Source organism: Peromyscus maniculatus, chromosome 18, assembly GCF_049852395.1.
Source record: "Peromyscus maniculatus bairdii isolate BWxNUB_F1_BW_parent chromosome 18, HU_Pman_BW_mat_3.1, whole genome shotgun sequence".
Lineage (NCBI taxonomy): Eukaryota > Metazoa > Chordata > Mammalia > Rodentia > Cricetidae > Peromyscus > Peromyscus maniculatus.
In genome coordinates, this window is record NC_134869.1 from 2,337,550 (window position 1) to 2,358,853 (window position 21,304).

General features: G+C 47.2%; 1 protein-coding gene across 13 annotated transcripts in view; it reads right to left on the reverse strand.

The window, feature by feature from the left end:
- Ric8b (RIC8 guanine nucleotide exchange factor B) overlaps positions 1-21,304 on the reverse strand; it is a 106,976-nt gene that overhangs the window by 25,772 nt on the left and 59,900 nt on the right. For all 13 annotated transcript variants that reach the window (XR_013045773.1, XR_013045774.1, XR_013045776.1 and 10 more), the window contains 2 exons: positions 14,820-14,964; positions 167-311 (listed from right to left, as the gene is read on the reverse strand). Coding sequence is in view for 9 of the 13 variants with exons in the window: in XM_076554461.1 (XP_076410576.1) it covers positions 167-311; positions 14,820-14,964 (290 nt within the window). In the remaining 4 variants the exon portion in view is untranslated. The remainder of the gene's footprint in view (positions 1-166; positions 312-14,819; positions 14,965-21,304) is intronic.

Below are 21,304 nucleotides of genomic sequence, written 5' to 3' on the forward strand. Positions count from 1 at the left end.
AAGTCACTCCAAGGGACTAACTATACGAAGCTGTCTCTAAAAACAGCAGGAGACAAGAACTCACAACTTCACAAGAGAAAACACTGGAAAAGGAGGCTGCAGGGAGTGGAGACAAAGCGCTAACTGAACGACCCCTCCCTAGGTAAACAGAAATGTGGTACTGTACTTTGGTTTTGCATTTTTGTATTCTTCAGTGTCCGTGTCCTCGTCCTCCGAGTACCAATTGTCTCCTCTTCCTCCAGCCAAGAGGCCCCTGGCCGCCAGCAGTCCTGCGGCGTTCCCATAGCCAGTGTACTTCAGCAGGCTGTCCACTGCAAAACAGAACAGGGTTTAGACAGCCTCCTGAGGAGCTCACCACCGCCACCCACTCTCCAGCACAGAGCGGGGCTACCTCCACGCAGGCACCTCTGAGAGGCCTTAAACACAGAGTGGTCAGGCTGGACTCCTACAAACACTCCTGCTTGCCGTGAAGACTGAGATCCTGTCTATGGACAATCGGCAATCTGAAATTAGTCTTCGGTACACACTCTGGGAATGTGGGGCCCCTCTGCCCCTATTGGTAGGAGTCATGCATTAACTTCCTCATCTCTAATCTCATTTTCTTAAAACTAAGGATAATGAAGGTCAGAGTGAGGTTCTACATGTGGTATGAACAACCTTAATTTTTTTTTAATCCTTAAAGGGACAGGAAGGAAAATATGTAAGAAATATTAACACCTAAGGGTATCAGCAAACTGGAAAAGCTGACTTGTCACTTAGCGGGGCAGGGCAGGCTGGGGAGAGGCATAGTAAAAAAAAGTGCTTGGGACACAGGCATGAGGAGCGGAGTTCAGATCCCCAGAACCCTTGTGACGCAGGCATGAGGAGCGGAGTTCAGATCCCCAGAACCCTTGTGATGCAGGCATGAGGAGCGGAGTTCAGATCCCCAGAACCCTTGTGACACAGGCATGAGGAGCGGAGTTCAGATCCCCAGAACCCTTGTGACACAGGCATGAGGAGCGGAGTTCAGATCCCCAGAACCCATGTAAAAGCTGGGCAGGTGCTTGTAAGACAGAGACAGGATTTCCTAGGTACTAGCAAGTTCCAGGTTCAATTGAGAGACCTGCTTCAATAAATTAAGAATTGAGGAAGACATCCAACATCAATTTTGAACCTTCACATGTACACGTGTGTACTTACACATACACACATATGCAAAGGTCAGCAACAACGTATACACACAGGAAGGCCACTGAGTCAGACTGGCTAGATTTCAACAGGCTTACTATTACGAGCTGGTAGAACTTGGGTAAACTATTTGGCAGTTCTACCTCAGTTTTTTGATCTGTAGAAATGAAGAAAGAACTACCTACCTCACAAATTAATACCACTGAGCTTCTCAGAAAAGTATGTGGCAAAAAGTAAGCTCTCCTTCTCTTACCTTTGGTGAATACCATGTAAAATGATTGTTAGAGAACGTGCACGCGGCACACACACAGACACACACAGTCACAGACACACACAGACACAGACACAAACACACACACACAGTCACAGACACACACAGTCACAGACACACAGTCACACACACACAGTCACACTCACACACAGTCACAGACACAGACACACACAGTCACACACACACAGTCACAGACACACACAGTCACAGACACAGACACACACAGTCACACACACACAGTCACACACACACAGTCACACTCACACACAGTCACAGACACAGACACACACAGTCACACACACACAGTCACAGACACACACAGACACAGACACAAACACACACACACAGTCACAGACACACACAGTCACACACACACAGTCACAGACACACACACAGTCACAGACACACACACAGACACACACACACAGTCACACTCACACACAGTCACAGACACACACAGACACAGACACACACAGTCACAGACACACACACACAGTCACAGACACACACAGTCACACACACACAGTCACACTCACACACAGTCACAGACACACACAGTCACAGACACACACAGTCACACACACACAGTCACAGACACACACAGACACAGACACACACAGACACAAACACACACACACAGTCACAGACACACACAGTCACAGACACACACAGTCACACTCACACACAGTCACAGACACACACAGTCACAGACACACACAGTCACACACACACAGTCACAGACACACACAGACACAGACACACACAGACACAAACACACACACACAGTCACAGACACACACAGTCACAGACACACACAGTCACACACACACAGTCACAGACACACACAGTCACAGACACACACAGTCACACACACAGTCACACACACACAGTCACAGACACACACAGTCACAGACACACACAGACACAAACACACACACACAGTCACAGACACACACAGTCACAGACACACACAGACACAGACACACACACAGTCACAGACACACACAGTCACAGACACACACAGTCACAGACACACACAGTCACACACACACACACACACAGTCACAGACACACACAGTCACACACACACAGTCACACTCACACACAGTCACAGACACACACAGTCACAGACACACACAGACACAGACACACACACACAGTCACACACACACACACAGTCACAGACACACACAGTCACACACACACAGTCACAGACACACACAATCACAGACACACACAGTCACACACACACAGTCACAGACACACACAGTCACAGACACACACAGTCACAGACACACACAGTCACACACACACAGTCACAGACACACACACACACACAGTCACAGACACAGACACACACAGTCACAGACACACACAGTCACAGACACAGACACACACAGTCACAGACACACACACACACACAGTCACAGACACAGACACACACAGTCACAGACACAGACACACACAGTCACAGACACACACACACACACAGCCACAGACACAGGCACACACAGTCACAGACACAGACACACACAGTCACACACACACAGTCACAGACACACACAGTCACAGACACAGACACACACACACAGTCACAGACACACACAGTCACAGACACACACAGTCACAGACACACACAGTCACACACACACAGTCACAGACACACACACAGTCACAGACACACACACAGTCACAGACACACACAGTCACACACACACAGTCACAGACACACACAGTCACACACACACAGTCACAGACACACACACAGTCACAGACACACACACAGTCACAGACACACACAGTCACACACACACAGTCACAGACACACACACAGTCACAGACACACACACAGACACACACACACAGTCACAGACACACATAGTCACAGACACACACAGTCATAGACACACACAGTCACACACACACAGTCACACACACACAGTCACAGACACACACACAGTCACAGACACACACAGTCACAGACACACACAGTCACAGACACACACAGTCATAGACACACACAGTCACACACACACAGTCACACACAGACACACACAGTCACACACACACAGTCACACACACAGTCACACACACACAGTCACACACACAGTCACACACACACAGTCACAGACACACACAGTCACAGACACACACAGTCACAGACACACACAGTCATAGACACACACAGTCACATACACACAGTCACACACAGACACAGACACACACACACACAGAGTCTAAGGCACTGGGTACAGGTCAAAACCTGTGCTGCAGAGACACATGAGCATGTATGTGTGTGTGACAAACTTTTAAGGAACAGACTGAACAATGACTGGCAACTTTATATAGGGTACTTCGTTTTCTTCAGGCACAATTTCAAGGCACACAATTATGTATATAATAAAAAGAATAAAAACTGTCAAAATTGGCTTTGAGTAGAATGTTTATAAAATGACATCCTAAGGTCAAAACCACATGTTTACCCATGTATAAATCCATGCTAAAACCAACAGTTGAAACAGCACAACTCATACCATTCACCTCAAAAACAGTGCTGGAAAATTCCTGGATGTGCAGACAGGTGCAAAGGAGGCGGAGTGCCAGGCATGGGGAACCCCTTTGAGTTGTTGCCCAGGGAGGGTCAATGGACCCCCCAAACAATACAGGCCACTGCCTTTGGCTGCCTGCCAGGATTTTAGGGTGAGACCCTCCTACTGGACACGACACACTTCCGACACGGGACTCGAGCTGACTGACTTGGCAGGACCGACCCTCACAGCGTCGGAGAGTGCTCCACAAGCTGCCAAGGGAGAAGAGCCATCGACAGTCCCACCCAGCGGTGAAGCCTGTGACGAGCCGGCAGGGCACGCCCTGGGGGGGCAACAGTGGCCCCTCGGAGGCTAACCCAGCTGTCCATTGGACTAAGACCACTCAATAGGAGGGACTTCAAAGCTGGCTCTGCAAACCCAGCTAACTGTCCCTGGTCATGGGTCCTACTGCAGGACGTACGACTGCCATCTTCCTAATTCAGTCTCATTTCTAACTGCATCCTCAATGCTCACCCAGTGCCCGCAGATACATACAGCTCTCATCCTTCTGCAGCAGATGGCGGCCACTGCAGAGACCCACAACTGGTCAGAATGCAGGGTACGTGACAGTGGAGCGTGCACTCCCATCAGAACATCACAGTGAACACCTACACCTAGGACTCGGGGGCCACTGTGGAAGAGGGCGTGGGAAGACTGTGAAGACCGCTGAGAGCCAGAGGCCAGGACGTCTGCTACCACACAGTGTCTTGTAGACACAAAGGGATGCTGCACCCATGAGATCTAAACAGAAGGCTCTCCTAAATAAGACCTGGATAATGACACCATTACTCAACACGCCAACATCGAGAGGGGAAATTTCATAAGCCTTCCCCCGCCAGACGAAGATTTATAGGCAATCAATGGTGGCTGAGAAAGGAAGAATCAGTTTTCTCCACGGATGAGCCCCAACAGGTCATCCAACCCAAGTGGTCAGCCCTAAACACATACACATAGCATCAACACTAAATAGACTCAGGAGGCTCTTGGATGTTTGTGTGTGTGTGTGTGTGTGTGTGTGTGTGTGTGTGTGTGTGTGTGTGTGTGTGCGCGCGCACGCGAATGTATAACTATACAATTCTATTAGAAGTCAAGAATTTGAGAGGGGGTTAAGAGTATGGGAGGGGTAGGGAGAGGGAGGGGTGGAAATAATACATATATAGTACTCCTGGATCAATTTTAAAAATCAATAGTAATTATCTTGAGGACCTTAAAAGGGGCAAAGATAGAAAAATAGATAAGAAAAGGGGATATTCCGGTCAGAGTATGAAATTATAAAGAACATGGACGACACAAATTTGTTAAATTTTGAAATACTTCAACTGGACAGCACTCCTTTGATGGAAAAAAGTACCTCCTCTGGGGACACATGAAGGCATCCCTCCTTTCAAGGAATATAGACAACTGGTTACATTTGTAAACAAGGAAGCATGCGTTACATGAGATTTATACTATGCAGCCCAAGCCGGCCTGGGGCTCACCTTCCCCCTATCTAGGTCTCCAGAGCACTAAAACCACACTCAGCTTCAACCAGCCATTTCTAACCTTAACCTACCGGTGGCTGCACTCCTTCTCAGTGGTACTGACAAACACTCTAAGTATTCAATGAGGGGGAGTAATTTGGACCCTTGAATAAATCTGATATATTGTCTCTTGTCGCCAGTGCCTTAAGCTGCAGGGACTCAGTAAGTTAGCAGACGCACAGCAAGCATTCAAGGGGACAAAAGGAATGTCAGGTACACAGGTGTCCATACTGTGATTCTCAGAGGCCAGACCGGATGCCAATGGTCAGATACAAATCCGCTGATGATCAAGGACCACAGATCTAAGCCCTCAGAACACTGATGCTTTTAACACAAGCATTACTTCTAACGCTTATTTTTACTGGTGTGTATAGGCTGGAAAATGAATATGGGACTCACAGATGACCACTGAGCTATACCCAATCCTCAGGCTTTTTAAAAAGTAAATAGGGATGTTTAGTGGTGTCAGCAAAGTGACATTTACTGAAAAATCTAAAGCCTAAATTGAGCAATATGAATAAATGGTTTAAATGAATACACTAAAGAACGACACAAAAGGGACTAGAAAGACGGCTCAGTGGTTAGGAGCACTGGTTGCTCTTTCAGAGGACACGGGTTCAATTCCAGATGGCAGTTCCTAACTGTCTGTAACTCCAGTTCTAAAGGATCCATCTTCTTCTTCTGGCCTCCGTAGGTACCAGTCATGGCCGTGGTGCACAGACATACATGCAGGCAAAATACTCATACAAATAAAATAAAAAGATGACACAAAATGGCCCAAGGCCAGAACAGTCTGAGGTCCCAAAGGCTGGGGGACCAGGAGAGCTTAGTGAGAAGTAAACACAGAGCTAGTAAGTGCTTTCTTTCTGGGCAGAAACCCTCTGGAAGCCGGTTAGCAACAATGGCCCCGCTATTTTAATAAAACAATGTTTACTGATCTTCTACTGGAACGGTATGCCAATTCTGTGAGAAACAGGTTACAGAGATGATTTAAGATATATTATTGCCTCCAAAATAAATTGAGTTAAAGAAATCTTGTTAAGCTGTTAAATAACTAAAAACTGGGAAGCAAAGAAGGGGAACAAATGGATACAGACTCCTAGCAGGGAGGCGTACTGGAGAAGCCTTCGGTTACCTTGACTGTAGCATTAAAATACACCCTACAGTTCCTGTTTGACACAGTGCAAGGAGAAGAGAAAGACGGCTGAACTCGGCTTACTACGGAAGGAAGTCTTTTCTGGTGGTAACACACACACACACACACACACACACACACTCTTTGTCACAGTGACTGTTTTTGTTACTAACATGAAGATGCTGCTGAAATCCAGCAGTCTCAGCAAGCTCAAGTCAGGATGCTAGAGGAACGCAGCCCACAGCGGGCGGGCGGGCACTAGTGTGCCTGCACTGGCTACCCAGATGTGAGCTCTACCATCTCACCACGGGGCAAGCTCCCACCCTTTTTCCGAGAGGAAAGCACACCTAGAGACCACTGTCCCTTCCCAGGGGGACTCTTTCCATCCAGTCAAATCCGTGGCTTCTAGAAATCCAGACCAGCAGCAACTCTCACTAGTACTCTTTTCCAGTTCCATTTCTATTTCTACACAGCTGCCCAGGACATGCTTCATTCAATACAAACATGGGTGTGTTACCTTCCTGAGGTAGCCTCTCCTGCTTCCCCTACAGGCTCAAGCCCCAGCCACGGGTCTAAAAGCTCATCGTCTCACAGCCTGTTTTCTTTTCTAAAGCTCTCTTCGGCTCTGCACACCTCAGATCCTGAAATGTCTTGCTCTGTAACTAGTTCCCATCCTCTGACCTCTTATCCAAAGTCCTTCCTCTAGGCTGCCACTGTGGCAAGCACAACCTTCTCTCTAGGAAGTCACTCCTCACTGTGGGGGGTGCGCAAGATAGCATGCCCACTAGACTGAACTCATAGGGAACACAAATGTTTGCTCTTTTAGTTAACATTATGAACAACTGCTATCTGTAAGATGGAAGATCTCCACCTAGAGAAACCTGATGCTGGGAATGAAGCTCCACAGAAACAAAGTACCACAAACGGGGAAGCTTGAAGAGGAGACAAGTGAGTAAAAACGGACAACGGAGAACCGTCAACTTTGCTTGAATGGCCAGAGAACTCCTCAGAGGGACGTCCACACTGATCTTCAAGGACAAGGGACCAGCGTGTACAAACAGGAAGGGAGGCACACTAGCAGAAGTAACATCACAGAGGCAAGCGGGTGGGAGCAAGGTTTCGATTTCCTCAGGTAAGGAATGAGACATCACTACACATTTACAGGGAGACAATGACAAGTTTGTGTCCTCACTTTACAACAAGCCCTCTGACAGCCGCCTGGAAGATAAGAAAATCTGATTAGAAACAGGAGATCTGACTATTTTAATATTTTAAGAAAATGATTTTAAAGTCATTTAACAAGAAGTGGTGTGGAAACGGACTGAGAGAAAAACAAAAACGGTACTTAGGAAGTAAAATCTGTAAGATGTAGTTGGTGTGACATGCAGAGAAGGCAGGGAGGGCACTTTAGAGAGCGGTCCCTTCCCAGAGGAAGTGAGCAAAGGACACAGAAGTTGAGGAGCATGGGCACTGGAGACAGTGGCACCGATTTCAGCCGGAGACGGAGGCAGCTGTGAGAAAGTCAGGTGCAGACGTCCAGTATGCAGACTACACACGAGGGGTCACCCTGAAAGTGAGGTGCAGACGTCCAGTATGCAGACTACACACGAGGGTTCACCCTGAAAGTCAGGTGCAGACGTCCAGTACGCAGACTACACACGAGGGGTCTACCCTGAAAGTCAGGTGCAGACGTCCAGTATGCAGACTACACACGAGGGTTCACCCTGAAAGTGAGGTGCAGACGTCCAGTATGCAGACTACACACGAGGGTTCACCCTGAAAGTCAGGTGCAGACGTCCAGTACGCAGACTACACACGAGGGTTCACCCTGAAAGTCAGGTGCAGACGTCCAGTACGCAGACTACACACGAGGGTTCACCCTGAAAGTCAGGTGCAGACGTCCAGTACGCAGACTACACACGAGGGGTCTACCCTGAAAGTCAGGTGCAGACGTCCAGTATGCAGACTACACACGAGGGTTCACCCTGAAAGTCAGGTGCAGACGTCCAGTATGCAGACTACACACGAGGGGTCTGTCCTGAAAGTCAGGTGCAGACGTCCAGTACGCAGACTACACACGAGGGGTCTACCCTGAAAGTCAGGTGCAGACGTCCAGTATGCAGACTACACACGAGGGTTCACCCTGAAAGTCAGGTGCAGACGTCCAGTACGCAGACTACACACGAGGGGTCTGTCCTGAAGCAGAAGCCACTGGTAGAGAGAATGGGGTTCAGAGGATGACTACAGGGACTTAAACGTGGAACGGGGATAATTATTAGCAAATGAGACTGAAAAGAACAGCTGTCCAAGGACATCCAGGACGGCCCTAGAACAGACATACTGAGAGCAGTCAAGTGTCAACTATTACCAAAGGCACAGCAGATACAGATGAAAAACACCCACTGCTTCAGATAACCGGGAACCCCGGGACTTGCTGAGAGAGTGGGCAGGGTGGCAGTGGGAAGCATGTCCTCCTGGAACTGGGAGGGAATGGCTGACAGAGGCAAGGGGACGTCTCCCTGGACAGTGGGGATCCTGGGAAAGGCAGTCAGTCTTCTGAGATGCCAAGGTGGGAAAGGCTATGGACAGGTGGAGAAAGACACAGAAGGAACAGAGAGGACCACCTCAGGGAGGGAGGGGAAATGTCCACGGGAAAGGGCAGTTTAGCAACCAGCTCGAGAGCTGCCTGCGGCCCGACACCAGGATGGAGGCCCAAGGAGAAGTGGACGTGTGAGCTCCAGGCAGCGGGCTTCAGGCTGAGCGCACTGCGCTAATTCAGCCCTACCACTGTGCCTGCCACAGACTGCAAGCAGTGCGCCATTTCACAAATCACTTTGTTTTGGTTAAGCTAGGTAGACTATTTTAAGGAGCTGGAAGAAAGCCGTTTGAGAATTATTATTTTTAGAAAATGCTTATTAATATGTTAGCATGCAAAGTGAAAGCTTCTTTATGGTCTTTTCCACACATATGTCCCTATAGTTGGTTCCTATTCACCCCCCTCCATCCCATTCACCCCCTTCTTGCAGGTTACCTCTCCCTGATAGACTGCCTCCCCTACTGCCTTCAGAGTCCATACCCAGACACTTCTTTATACTCCCTTCTCATCGTCCCCTTCTGTATTTATGATTCATATTCTCTCTCTCATTTAGACTTCACATGAGAGGCAATACATAGCAGTGTTTGTTTTTCTGAATTTAGGGTTTTTTGCTTAGCATTATTTCCAGAAAGCACTGACTCTGTGGAGGATAATACAATTTTAATTTTGTCACAGTCCAACACAAGTTGGTGGCATGACCTCAAGTTAGCAGGCTGGCTCCTGCTGGCTGGAGAGGGGGCTGCCCTGGCACAGACGATACTTAAGACAGCTGGGTGTTCCTACCATGCCTGACTTTACCCTCTGTGTCCTGCTTCTGACTGCTGCTTACTGCTCTACTCTGTGGTCTGAACACAGATCACAGTACCTTCACGTTCAAGCTGGCTTTCCTAAGTTGAGACATTTTAGCTCCTTTGACTGTTTGAAAGTTATCTGATCTGCTACAGGCCTTCTCTGCTCTCTGTTCTCCCGACCCAATCCCTCAGGCTCGTCCGTCCCTAGCACTGCAGCACCACCAACTACGGCTCGGCTCGCCACCCCAGTGTCCGTGCCCCCTGTGGAGCCCACAGACCATGACTCTTGACCTCCCTCCCCTGCCCTGCCACCCCCAACCTCCAAGACCAGCAGGTACTCTCTATGAACGCACTAGCTGGACAAGCCAGTAAAACAGGCAACACACTCGGAAAATCCAGACAGGAAACAGAAACCAAGGAACAAAGCACCCACCCAACAAAGGCAAATCCAGAAATCAGCTCCTAGACCTGCAATCACCCCAAGCTGAGATGCCCGGATGCCAGCGTAAGGACACAGTAACAGCCAGGACAGTATGTCCCCACTAGAGCGCAGCTGTCCTACACAGCAGGCCCTCAACATTCCACCATAGCCAAGAACAAGAAAAAGACCTTAACGCCAACTCTATGAGGATGACAGAGGTCCTTACAGAGGAAATTAATAAATCCCTTAAAGAAAGCCAGGAACACAAACAACTGGAGGAAATGAATAAATCCCTTAAAGAAAGCCAAGAAAAAAAAGTTAAAGGAAACCAATAAAACTGTCCAAGACTATGGGGAGAGACAGCTGGAATTAGGGGGTAGCTGGGGTATGGTATGGAAACTTCCTGGAACCTGTCAGTGACCTAGTGAGGACTCCTAGTGATGGAGGATCCGAAGTCTAAACTGGCCATCTTTTGTGACTGGGAAAGGCTTCCGGTGTCAGGACTGGGTTGTATTTGGTTGAGTTGTTAGCCAAGGGATTCCCGTGGAGATCCCAGATGTGCTAATAGAGAGTCGCTCTCCACAAACTGGCAGCAAGGCCCCATTGCCAAGGACAACATCTGCACAGTTCATTGAATGCAGAGAGGTCGAGCTGGTGCCCACATGGAGCCTTCACACCTATGTTCTAGTCTCTGGTGCAGGAAGGTACTCTTCAGGATACAGAAAGAGAAATCTGGATACCAACCAGCCTTTGACCAACAATCTGTCCTGCCTGTAAGATGTGCTGGGGCAGTGTGCTGCAGAACCTGTGGGAGAGGCCACCCATGTCTGACTTAACTTGAGGCCCTCTCCACAAGAGGGAGCCCATGGTCAACACTGCTTGGGTGGCCAGGAACCAGAAACTGGATGGCCCAAGAGATCTGGGGAGGAACCAAATATGACTGGTCTAAAAAACAAAAATCAATAAAATGACTCCTAATGATATTCTGCTATACGCATAGATCAGTGCCTTATCCAGTCATTACCGGAGAGGCTTCCTCTGGCAGCAGATGGAGCGGGTGCAGAGACCCACAGCCCGACATTATGCAGAGACAGAGTCTCAATCAGAGGTCTCCATCAAGTCCCTTCCCCTGCCACTTAGGGAATCCCACGGAAAGGGGGACGGAAAGATTATAGGAGTCAGAGAATGGAGGACACCAGGAAAACACGGCCCACTGAATCAACGAGGCAGGTTCAAGGTTCACAGAGACTGAAGCAGGAGCACAGGACCCGCAGGGGTCTGCACCAGGTCCTGCGCATACGGTGTGACTGCTAGCCTGGCGTTTTTGGGGGACCCCTAACTGTGGAAGCCAGTGTGTCTGTCACCGATTCTTTTGCCTGCTCTTGAGGCTCTTCTGTTGGGCTGCCTTGTCCTGGGTTTTGCTTTGTCGTGTTTGGTGGCTGTCTCTTTCAGGCCTGCTGTTTTCTGATGAGAGCTGGAGAGGGAGTGAATCTGGGGGAGAGGGGAGGAGAAAGGAGGGAGGGAAAACTATGGTTGGGGTGTACTGTATGAGAGAAGAATCTATTTTCAATAATAAAGAGGAAGTTATCTGATTCCTACAATTTCTTAACGGCAGTACCGAGTTGTAGCTAACCAGCAGTGCCTCCTCTCCAGTCCTTACGTCCCCTGCCCTCCAGCCCTGTTCTCCAAACAGCAAACTACTGGAAAGAGTCCATTTTCATTTGCCGCTTTACATGTGGACTGCGTGTCTGACTTTCAGTGTGAGCAGCCTGGCTCTGTAGGTATTTGCATGAGTAAATAACATGAGGGTGAAAAGCCTGACCGTCTTGTGCACTTCTGTGTCTAGCTTAAGAACACCTTCCGGATGGATGAATTTAACTTGTTTAATTAGTTTGTGTGTGTGCCTGCACATATATGGAGGTCAGAGGACAACAACAACCTCAATACTCGGAGCTCTGCCTCTACCATGTCCATTCCACGATCAAACCCAGGGGCTGAAGCTCAAGAACCATCTCAGGAGCCCTCGAAGGAATGGGCTTCATTCCAATACATTTGCACATTTCTAGTAATCGAAAAGAAAAATCACATGACCACACACACAAGTTTCAAAATTAAAAAAAAAAAAAAGAAAAAAAAAAAAAAAAAAGAACCAAACATTACTGTACTAAGCTGGCCTAGGTCTGAGTTCAGCTGTATTATAAAAGTTCCCAAGTACTAGATACCCTAGGAGGAACAGTGCCAACTATCTCAAATAAAAATCACTGACAGAATTCACTTGCAAAGGTATGTGTCACATTTGCTATTCACTGACTCATCATCGGTGGTAAGGGGAGACTGTTCTTAGATAAAAATCTATCTGTTTTATTTATCTATTTATTTATTTATAGTTTTTCTGTGTAACTGGCTGTCCTGGAACTCACTCTGTAGACCAGGCTGGTCCTGAACTCAGCGATCTGCCTGCCTCTGCCTCCTGAGTACTGGGATTAAAGACGTGTTCTACCACCGCCCAGCTCATATATGAATTTTTAAAAAGTATACAAGAAATGTGTGTTGATTGTAAAAAAAAAAAATCTATACAGAACTAGCAATCTTCTTAGTCAAAAGTAACAGCAGTACTAATACCTTCGTGTGGGCACGTGAGTGTAGGCACGTGTGCCACAGCACATGTGTAAGTGCAAGAGCAGCCTCAGGTAGGTTTGAAGTCTCTCATTTGCAGCTGGGTAAGCCAGGTGGCTGGCCCTCTACCCTCCCAAGACTATCTCATCTCCACCTCCACACTCGCTAAGGGTGCACTGGAATCACAGACAGGCACTACTGTGTTTGGCGTCACGTGAGTTCTGAGGCTCTCAGCTGCCGTTCTCAGGCTGCACACCGCCCCAGCTCTGCCATCCATGTTTAAGTCAATGGGTAACATGTTGGTTTAGATAAATGTACACACACGTGCATATACGCGCGCGCACACACACACACACACACACACACACACACACACACACACACACTTTTAAACAGGTGTAAATGTGTGTGCATGAGCATGTGGGAGCAAGAAGACACCTTCAGGTGTCTTTCCTTTGGAACGTTGTCCACTATCTTTTGAGGGAGGGTCTCTCACTGGCCTGAAGCCTGAAAATCAAGCTGAACTGTCTGGCCAACAAGCGGCAGGGATCCTTCTCTGAGGGACCCTTCTGTCTCTGCTTCTCCACTGGGATTCTAAGTGTGTGCTACCAAGGTTGGCTCGCCTGCCTGCCTGCCTTCAATTCAGATTCTTTTGCAAGCATTTTACCTTCTAACTCTTCCCCCCAGCCTCCATACAGCTCATTTTTGATCTAAGAAAAATAGACACAATCAGCCACTATTTTGACAGTACATGTAAGAACTACAGTTAACTATCTGATGACAAAATGGTAATCAATCTTCTTTCAAATCATGGAAGAAGGTAATAGTTCAAGAAGATGAAATTGAAGCAGTATTACCTTAAGAGTGTCCTTACGGGATTAAGTGGGTTTAGGCACAGGATGTCAGGCACATGACACCTGTCATTTCTAAAAGCTGTCATCAACATTATAACAACATTTCAATTATGTTGCTAATAATGCACCAACCCTATAGGAAGTTAAGTGATTGAACTAAAAAGTCAGAAATAAGGTTTAAGAATACAGAAGAGTTAAGATTCTGAGGCTGGGAAGACTGCTCAGTGGTGGGCAATTGCCTAGCATGTATCAGACCCTAAATTCAACTCTCAGCACTGAAAAATTAATAAATAAATGAACAAATGAATAAATATTTTGAGAGAACTGAACTATCGCATAAATCTGGGGTTCTTCAAAAAGTGAAATAAAAATCTACTTGGATGTGATTTTTGTACAAAGCTATTAATAAACAAGACGAAATATATTGCTGTTATCTCAAGGGTAAAGCCACACCTTACTAGACTTTTGGACTTCTATGCAGTATGTTATACAGTTACCATCCTGTGACTACAGACTGCAGAGCTCAGGGAAGAAAGCTCTTAGGAGGAAGGCCAGGAACCGACCGAGAACTGCACCTGGCCACTAGAACAGTAGCAGACCTCTTACAATGGTTTCCAGGCCTGAGATACTAAAAGGTCTGGGTGTAGATGCTGTGTTTGGGAAGTACGTCTGTGCACGTCCTAGGGAACTTGGGAGCACCTAACAATGCTGTCCCATTACTACTGCCTGTTAACTGCACAGCCGCTGTAATAACAGGTAAGCACTCAGCTCTGCAGAGTGGAATCAAATGCCACAGCCAACAGGAAATTCTCCGACTTCCTCCAAAGATAAACAAACAAGGCAAAGAGAGCTGAACCTACCTCTCTCTTTGCAAAGGACAAAAAGAAACTCCGCAGCAATCTGCTTGACTCCAAGGTCAACGTGTGTCATGAGGCGCACCAGCTTATTCCTCACAGTTGAGCCAACTTCAGGTCGGTTTGTCACGTCCCTCAATGGCGGTAAAACCTGACGGCACAAATGAAAACAACCATCATCGACTGAGGGTCCTGGGGTACGTGAGAACGGTACCATGCAACTGGTCAGTCTTAGAAGATACTACACTTAATTTTACAAGAGTAACAAAATAATGTTAGCTTCCAAATAAAATGAAATAGACTGTCGTCATCATCATCATCAACAAGCAGACCTCAGATAAGCTCATGTGTGTAGTAAGGTTCTGTGTGGACGAACCACGTCTTTCCTGTGTCACCCGGTATCTCAACACCTGCAGTGCTTCTGGTGCCCAGCGAAATCAATTTACAAGTCCCTATCGGTTTCTCTTTCTGGCTGGGAATGGCAGCACCCACAAGCACATGGCAGGCTGAGGGAGGAGGCCGAGAGCACAAAGTCTGTTTCAGGGACACAGCAAGACTTCCTCCAAAGCCAACAGGAGGGGCGAAGCCAGTGGAACGCTTTCCGTGTAAGCATGAGGACCTGACTTCAATACTCAGAAACCATGGGAAGTCCAGGTGTGGGCTGTCGGCTTGTAATGCTAGCACCGGGGGAGGATCCCGGGGCCTAGTGGCCAGCCAGTCTAGCCCAGCTGGACAGTTTCAGGACAGGGAGAGAGAAGGGGAGGAGAGAAAGCAGATGGCGTTTAAGAACCAACACTCCATCCGCACCTCTCCAATGCGCCAGTGCCTACACTTTCCCACTCACTCTTCCACACACTTCCTTAGTAGCCCCAACATACTGACTTGATTCTTTTAAGTCTAGCAGCATACTCAGCATTTATTGTTCTTAAATCTGTACTTATGCTTTTTTGTTGTTTAATTTTATATTAAAAATGGCTATTTCAGGTTGAATATTCCTAACTCCAAAATATGAAACCTTTGAGTACTGACTGACATGATGCCATAAATAGAAATTCCATGTGACAAGGGAAATGAATTTCATGTGATGGTTAAGTGAGGTGTGCTAAAAAGGTGTAAAGTATCTTAAAGCTCGGGTATAAGGTGTATATAGAACATGAAAGAATTTCATATTTACAGTTGGGTTCCACTGTGTAATCTATGCAGGTAGCCCCCAAACTCAAAACTATAAATCTGAAACACTTTTAGACCCAAGCATTTGGGGAAGAGACATCCTTTCTTCACCACTCAGTGATTTTCTCCATGCTAGCTGCACTAGAACACACACGTACACATGTACACGCACGCACGCACGCACGCCTTCTGCAGGTCTCTGTGCCCTGAGATCCCCCCACTACTCCACTCTTCCTTCCCCACCCCCACTACCAGCCCTCTCCAGTCCTTCTCATGCTCTAACCACCTGCACAGCCAGTGCTCGCTGCCTCTTCCTGTTCTGATTCTTACGAAGCAGCGCCCATGCTCTAGGGTGTGTCCGTCTTTCTCAGCATTCCTCTCATAAGCCCAATGCTCATCCTAACATCTTATTTATTTATTTTTAAAGATTTATTTATTTATTATGTACACAGAAGAGGGCGCCAGATCTCATTACAGATGGTTGTGAGCCACCATGTGGGTGCTGGGAATTGAACCCAGGTCCTCTGGAAGAGCAGTCAGTGCTCTTAACCACTGAGCAATCTCTCCAGCCCCTAATATCTTTTTTAAAAAGTAAGTTCTATAAGGACAGTTTCCCCCTTTCTTGATTAGTTTCTTCTCAGTGTCTGGAATATTATAAGTGTCCAATAAATACTTGTTGATTTAGATGGGAAAATGAATAACTCCAAGTAATTTTCATTAAATGATGTGCTGCTCTATTTTCTGTCCCTGTAAGAAAAGACCCAAGGCATGCTCACTTTGCAAAGAAAACTGTTTTATCTAGTTTACAGTTTTGGAGATTCAACGCTCAAGATCAGGTGATCCTCCCCACTGGCTCTACTTCTGGTGAGGCCCTGCTGGGGTAGTGTCACAGAGGCAGGCGTTTGTGGGAGCCGGTGACTGAAGGAAGGGTCAGGCCAGCTCCGCTGGCTTGGTGAGAGCCAAAGGCCCCGCAGGAAATCTTTAACCCCGCGGAGGCAGCGCCCCAGCGACCTGTGCACTCTCCATGAGGCAATACATCCAAAAGTTCCACATCATCTCCCACCACTGCCACTGAGGACATCTGATTTCTAACATGTGTTCATGGAGGAAAAACTGCACCCAAACCATAGCAAGTGCCTTCTATATGAAGAATGAGTCCTTGTGCTAGGAAATGAAGCACATTACAAGTTGGAGGATGATTTACTGTGCACCTATTCAGACTATATACATATAGCATTTATTTAATCTATTTAACTAACTGTTCCCCTCCCATCTCTTTTTCTATAGTGAATGTATCAGAAAGTACAGTGATTGGAAATACAGCTATAAATCAAAACAGAGAGAAAAAATGTCAGACAAGTAAACTACTCAAATGCTTATGTTTATAAACATCTCTAGAAGGGTGGGGCTAACACCCCACCAGGGATAAGGTAATTGCACAATACATTCTTATTTGATTGAGTTAATTCTACTGGGTTTATTTCCTATTTCTAGAAGAATGAGACACATGATAGGTGATGTCTACAGTAGATACCTTAACATCCAGTGTGCACAAATCTAGACAAAGATTAACATGCAAAAATTTGTTAGCTCCTTTCCTGGGTTTCTTAAGGATTTGACTACTTTTTTTTTTTCTTTTCCGAGACAGGGTTTCTCTGTGTAGCTTTGCACCTTTCCTGGAACTCACTCTGTAGTCCAGGCTGGCCTCAAACTCACAGAGATCCTCCTGCCTCTGCCTCCCGAGTGCTGGGATTAAAGGTGTGCGCCACCACTGCCCGGCTCTTGATTACTTTGTTGTTGCATGTCACTCCCAAAAGGCACATGAACTTCCCCTCACATTATCCCTCAACAATTTTTTGCTAAGTTGTATCTAGCTTCTCTTTGTACCACAGTATCTCTTCTGTAAGTCCCTAGACTAGTACAACCTGGGTCAGCCCTTTCCATGGCTTTCATTTGTAATTGCTCAAACAGAGCACTCCAGGCCAGTTTCCTTTGGGCATGCATGAGTTAGACTTAATAAGGCAGTTGTTACTACATGTAGTAACTAGTTAGACATAACTTCCACTACAATATCACCAAAGCTAATGATCTGTCACTTTCCCTTGGTGCTAGAGATTGAGTTTGTGGCCAAGCACATGCTCCACCTGTGAGCCACACCCTGAGACCACGCGCTACATTAAGTTCTGCTGTCTTGAGCACTATCTACAGTGCATCCTCTTTAGAAGTTTGATTCCTTCTCTTTTCTTCTTCTCCCTCCTCCCTTTCTTCCCATTCTTTGAAGCCCAAGGACCATTTATTAGAGTCCTAAAGAAAAACAACAGGACAGACAAGCTGCATGTTTTGGCAGCTGCTAGGAGGAAGATGGAGAAGAGGCAGAGGAAGACGTGTCCTCTGAGTTAGACCAGCACTGGAAGTCTGTAAACAGTTGTGGAAAGGGGGTAGGGAGTGTCAGGGCCAATCTCCACGGAACAGGCAAGAGGACAGAAAAGTGGCAGGCTGAGCAGTAAAGCGTGAGCAAAGCAGCTGGGGCAGGGGAGTCCAGGACAGGGGAGTGCATTCACCGTCTCCCGTGCTGAATAGACTGCGCTCTGTGCGTTCTCTAAGGTTTCCTGGGTTCAAGTACGATCCCTAGTGTGGCAGTTGGTGGTGAGCTGACCTTTAGGAGCTGAGGCAACTGGAAGGTTTTCAGGTTCACCGAGGAGCTGTTCCCAAGGGCATCAAGGTAACTCTGATGAGAGCCTCAAGCTTGCAGGAGAGCAAGATGTTACAAGCCAGGGTGAGCTCCTTCCTCCTTGCACACATGCTTCTGACACATGTCATGCGGTCCTCACTAGAGCCTTATTCTTTAATCTCCAGGGCTGAAGGAATCTACTTTCTCTGTCGAGTTAGGCTGCCTCAGGTATCTCATTATAGTAACTATGAGCAGACTGACATGGAAAACTGGTACCATTGGTAGGGCTGTTTACTGTCACTGTATCTGAAAATGGAGACAGCTTTGAACTGGGTGACTAGAAGAGGCTAGAAGAATTTGGAAGAACATGTTAGAAAGGCTTGAATGCTGTAAACAGAGTTCAGCTGAAGGTTCTGGTAAAGGCTCAGAAAAGGAAGAAACTAGGAAAGAATATTAGGTGGAGATGAGACTCTGATGTGAAAATAGAAGAAAGCCATCACTGTTAGACTGTTACAAAGACTCTGACCACAGTGAATCCCTGTCCTAAGACACTGCAGAGGCTGCGATTAGGAATGCTGGACTAGTTTATTTGGCTGGAGAAATTTCAAAACGATAAAACATTTGGGTTATGATATTAGTGCTATGGCTACTGTTAGATTTATAGTAAGAGTTGGAAGTAAGAGGAAATGGAATAGAAAGATTTATAAAACTTGCAGCTTGCCAAGGAAGGAATAAAAACCTCGACTGAAGGAACGGCTTAGGAAGGTACACTGAGCGACGGCTAGGGACTGGCAAGAATGCCAAATATGAGTTTGTCTAAAAGCCTTGAGGCCGCTCTCCACCCCAGCCACAGGCCAAGAGACTTTCAGGAGAGCACCGTCTCAGGGACTGAGCCAGGGTGCTCTCTCCTGGCTCACTGTCCACGACCGTCTCAGGACTTGTGTCCCTGTCCAGCGGGTCAAGTCCTCTGCCTGCAGCAGTGAGTGGCTCAGGTAGACAGGAGCAGAGTTTTCCCATCAGAGCAGATTTTCCTCCACCTACGCGGTGCTAGTTCTCAGGTCTGCAGAATGTACGACTCGTGAGATCGTGATGGCGTCAACCACAACCTCAAAGAAGGCAGGCAGAAATCTGCTGCAGGCTCAGAGCTCCTGCAATGAGGGCCTGGTGGGATGATGCACAGTGGAGATGCTGAAGTGGAGCTACAGGAGGGACCCAAGAAACAGAGGGTGACCAGCAACATCAATGTGTCGCACTTACTGAGGAAGGCCATGGATGTGTCAGTCATCTGGGCCACGGCCACAAAACTGTAGGAAACTACAGAGTGCGTAAGATGCCAAATGTTACTGTCTCCCCAAACTGCTCCCCGTCCCTGGGGCTTTGAGCCGATTCCCTAATTTGACTTCTCTTTTGGAATGGAAATATATACCTGGTGGCTGTGGCACCGCTGCATACTGGAAGTAAAAAGTCATTTTGATTTTACAGATTGGAGGAATTTGCCTTGAGTTTCCAAAACTTTGTATTTTTTGTTGCTATTGTGTGTGCACATGCATGCAGGCATATACATGGAGGCCAGAGGACATTGTGTGTCTTTTATTACTCTCTGCCTTATTCCCTTGAGGCGGTGTCTCTCATTGTAATTGGACCTACACTAATAGCCAGTAATCCTCATCAACCCTGCTAATGCCCCCTACAGTGCTTGAGGTTAATGCATGGCCATGCCCGACGTTTTTATGTGGGCAATAAAGATTTGAACTTGGGTTCTCCAGGTTATGTGGCAAGTGTTCTTATCCACTGGGCCATGACCCCAGCCACCTGTTACTGTTTTGAGATGGGGTCTCACTCTGGAGCTATCACTATGACTGTTACGGGATGCTAGAACGAATGAAGACTATTTTGCACTGTGAAGACATAAACACGGAACATGAACAAGTCAGCCGAACACTGTCTTTCCCTTTCTCTGCTCCCTGTTTGCTGAGACAGGAACGAAGAGCTACATGTTCCTTAGGTCACAACTAGAAGATGCTGTGCTGCCGAGCCTTCCTTACTGTGGTGGACCAGGAGCCACACACGTCGGGACTTCCATGTCAGGTGATGTCCTGCATCTCCCTGGGGACGGCAGTGAGAAGACTGTCACTGGATGTCATCTCTCAATCTTGGACCTCCAGAATGATGAGACGCACCCCTCTCCTGCGGTAATCTCCACAGGCTAACACACCTTATAGCTTGTTACCTTTTTACCTGTGCTATCTCAACCCTTCATCTACACTGCGGTGTTTCCCAAGGAGAGACGGGGTTTTATACTCTTGTGCATCTGTACAGGATGTGGCTAACAAATAGGTTTCTTTAGGTGTCCATATTAGAAAAAGTAAATACAGCCAGTTTACTGGAACCTTGACCTTGCTTTTATACTAACAAGTAAAAAACATGAAAAATGAAGTATTTTCTTTTAAGAAAAAGAAACAATGTTTATCTTTATGTGTATGGGTATTTTGCCTGCAGGTGTGTCTGCACAAGATGTGCATGCAATGCCTGTGGGGGCAGAAGAGGGCACTGGAGCCCCCAGAAATGGAGTTACAAACGAATGTGAGCTGAATTGTAGGTGCTGAGAATCGAACCTGGGTCCTCTGGAAGAGCAAGCAGTGCTCTTAGC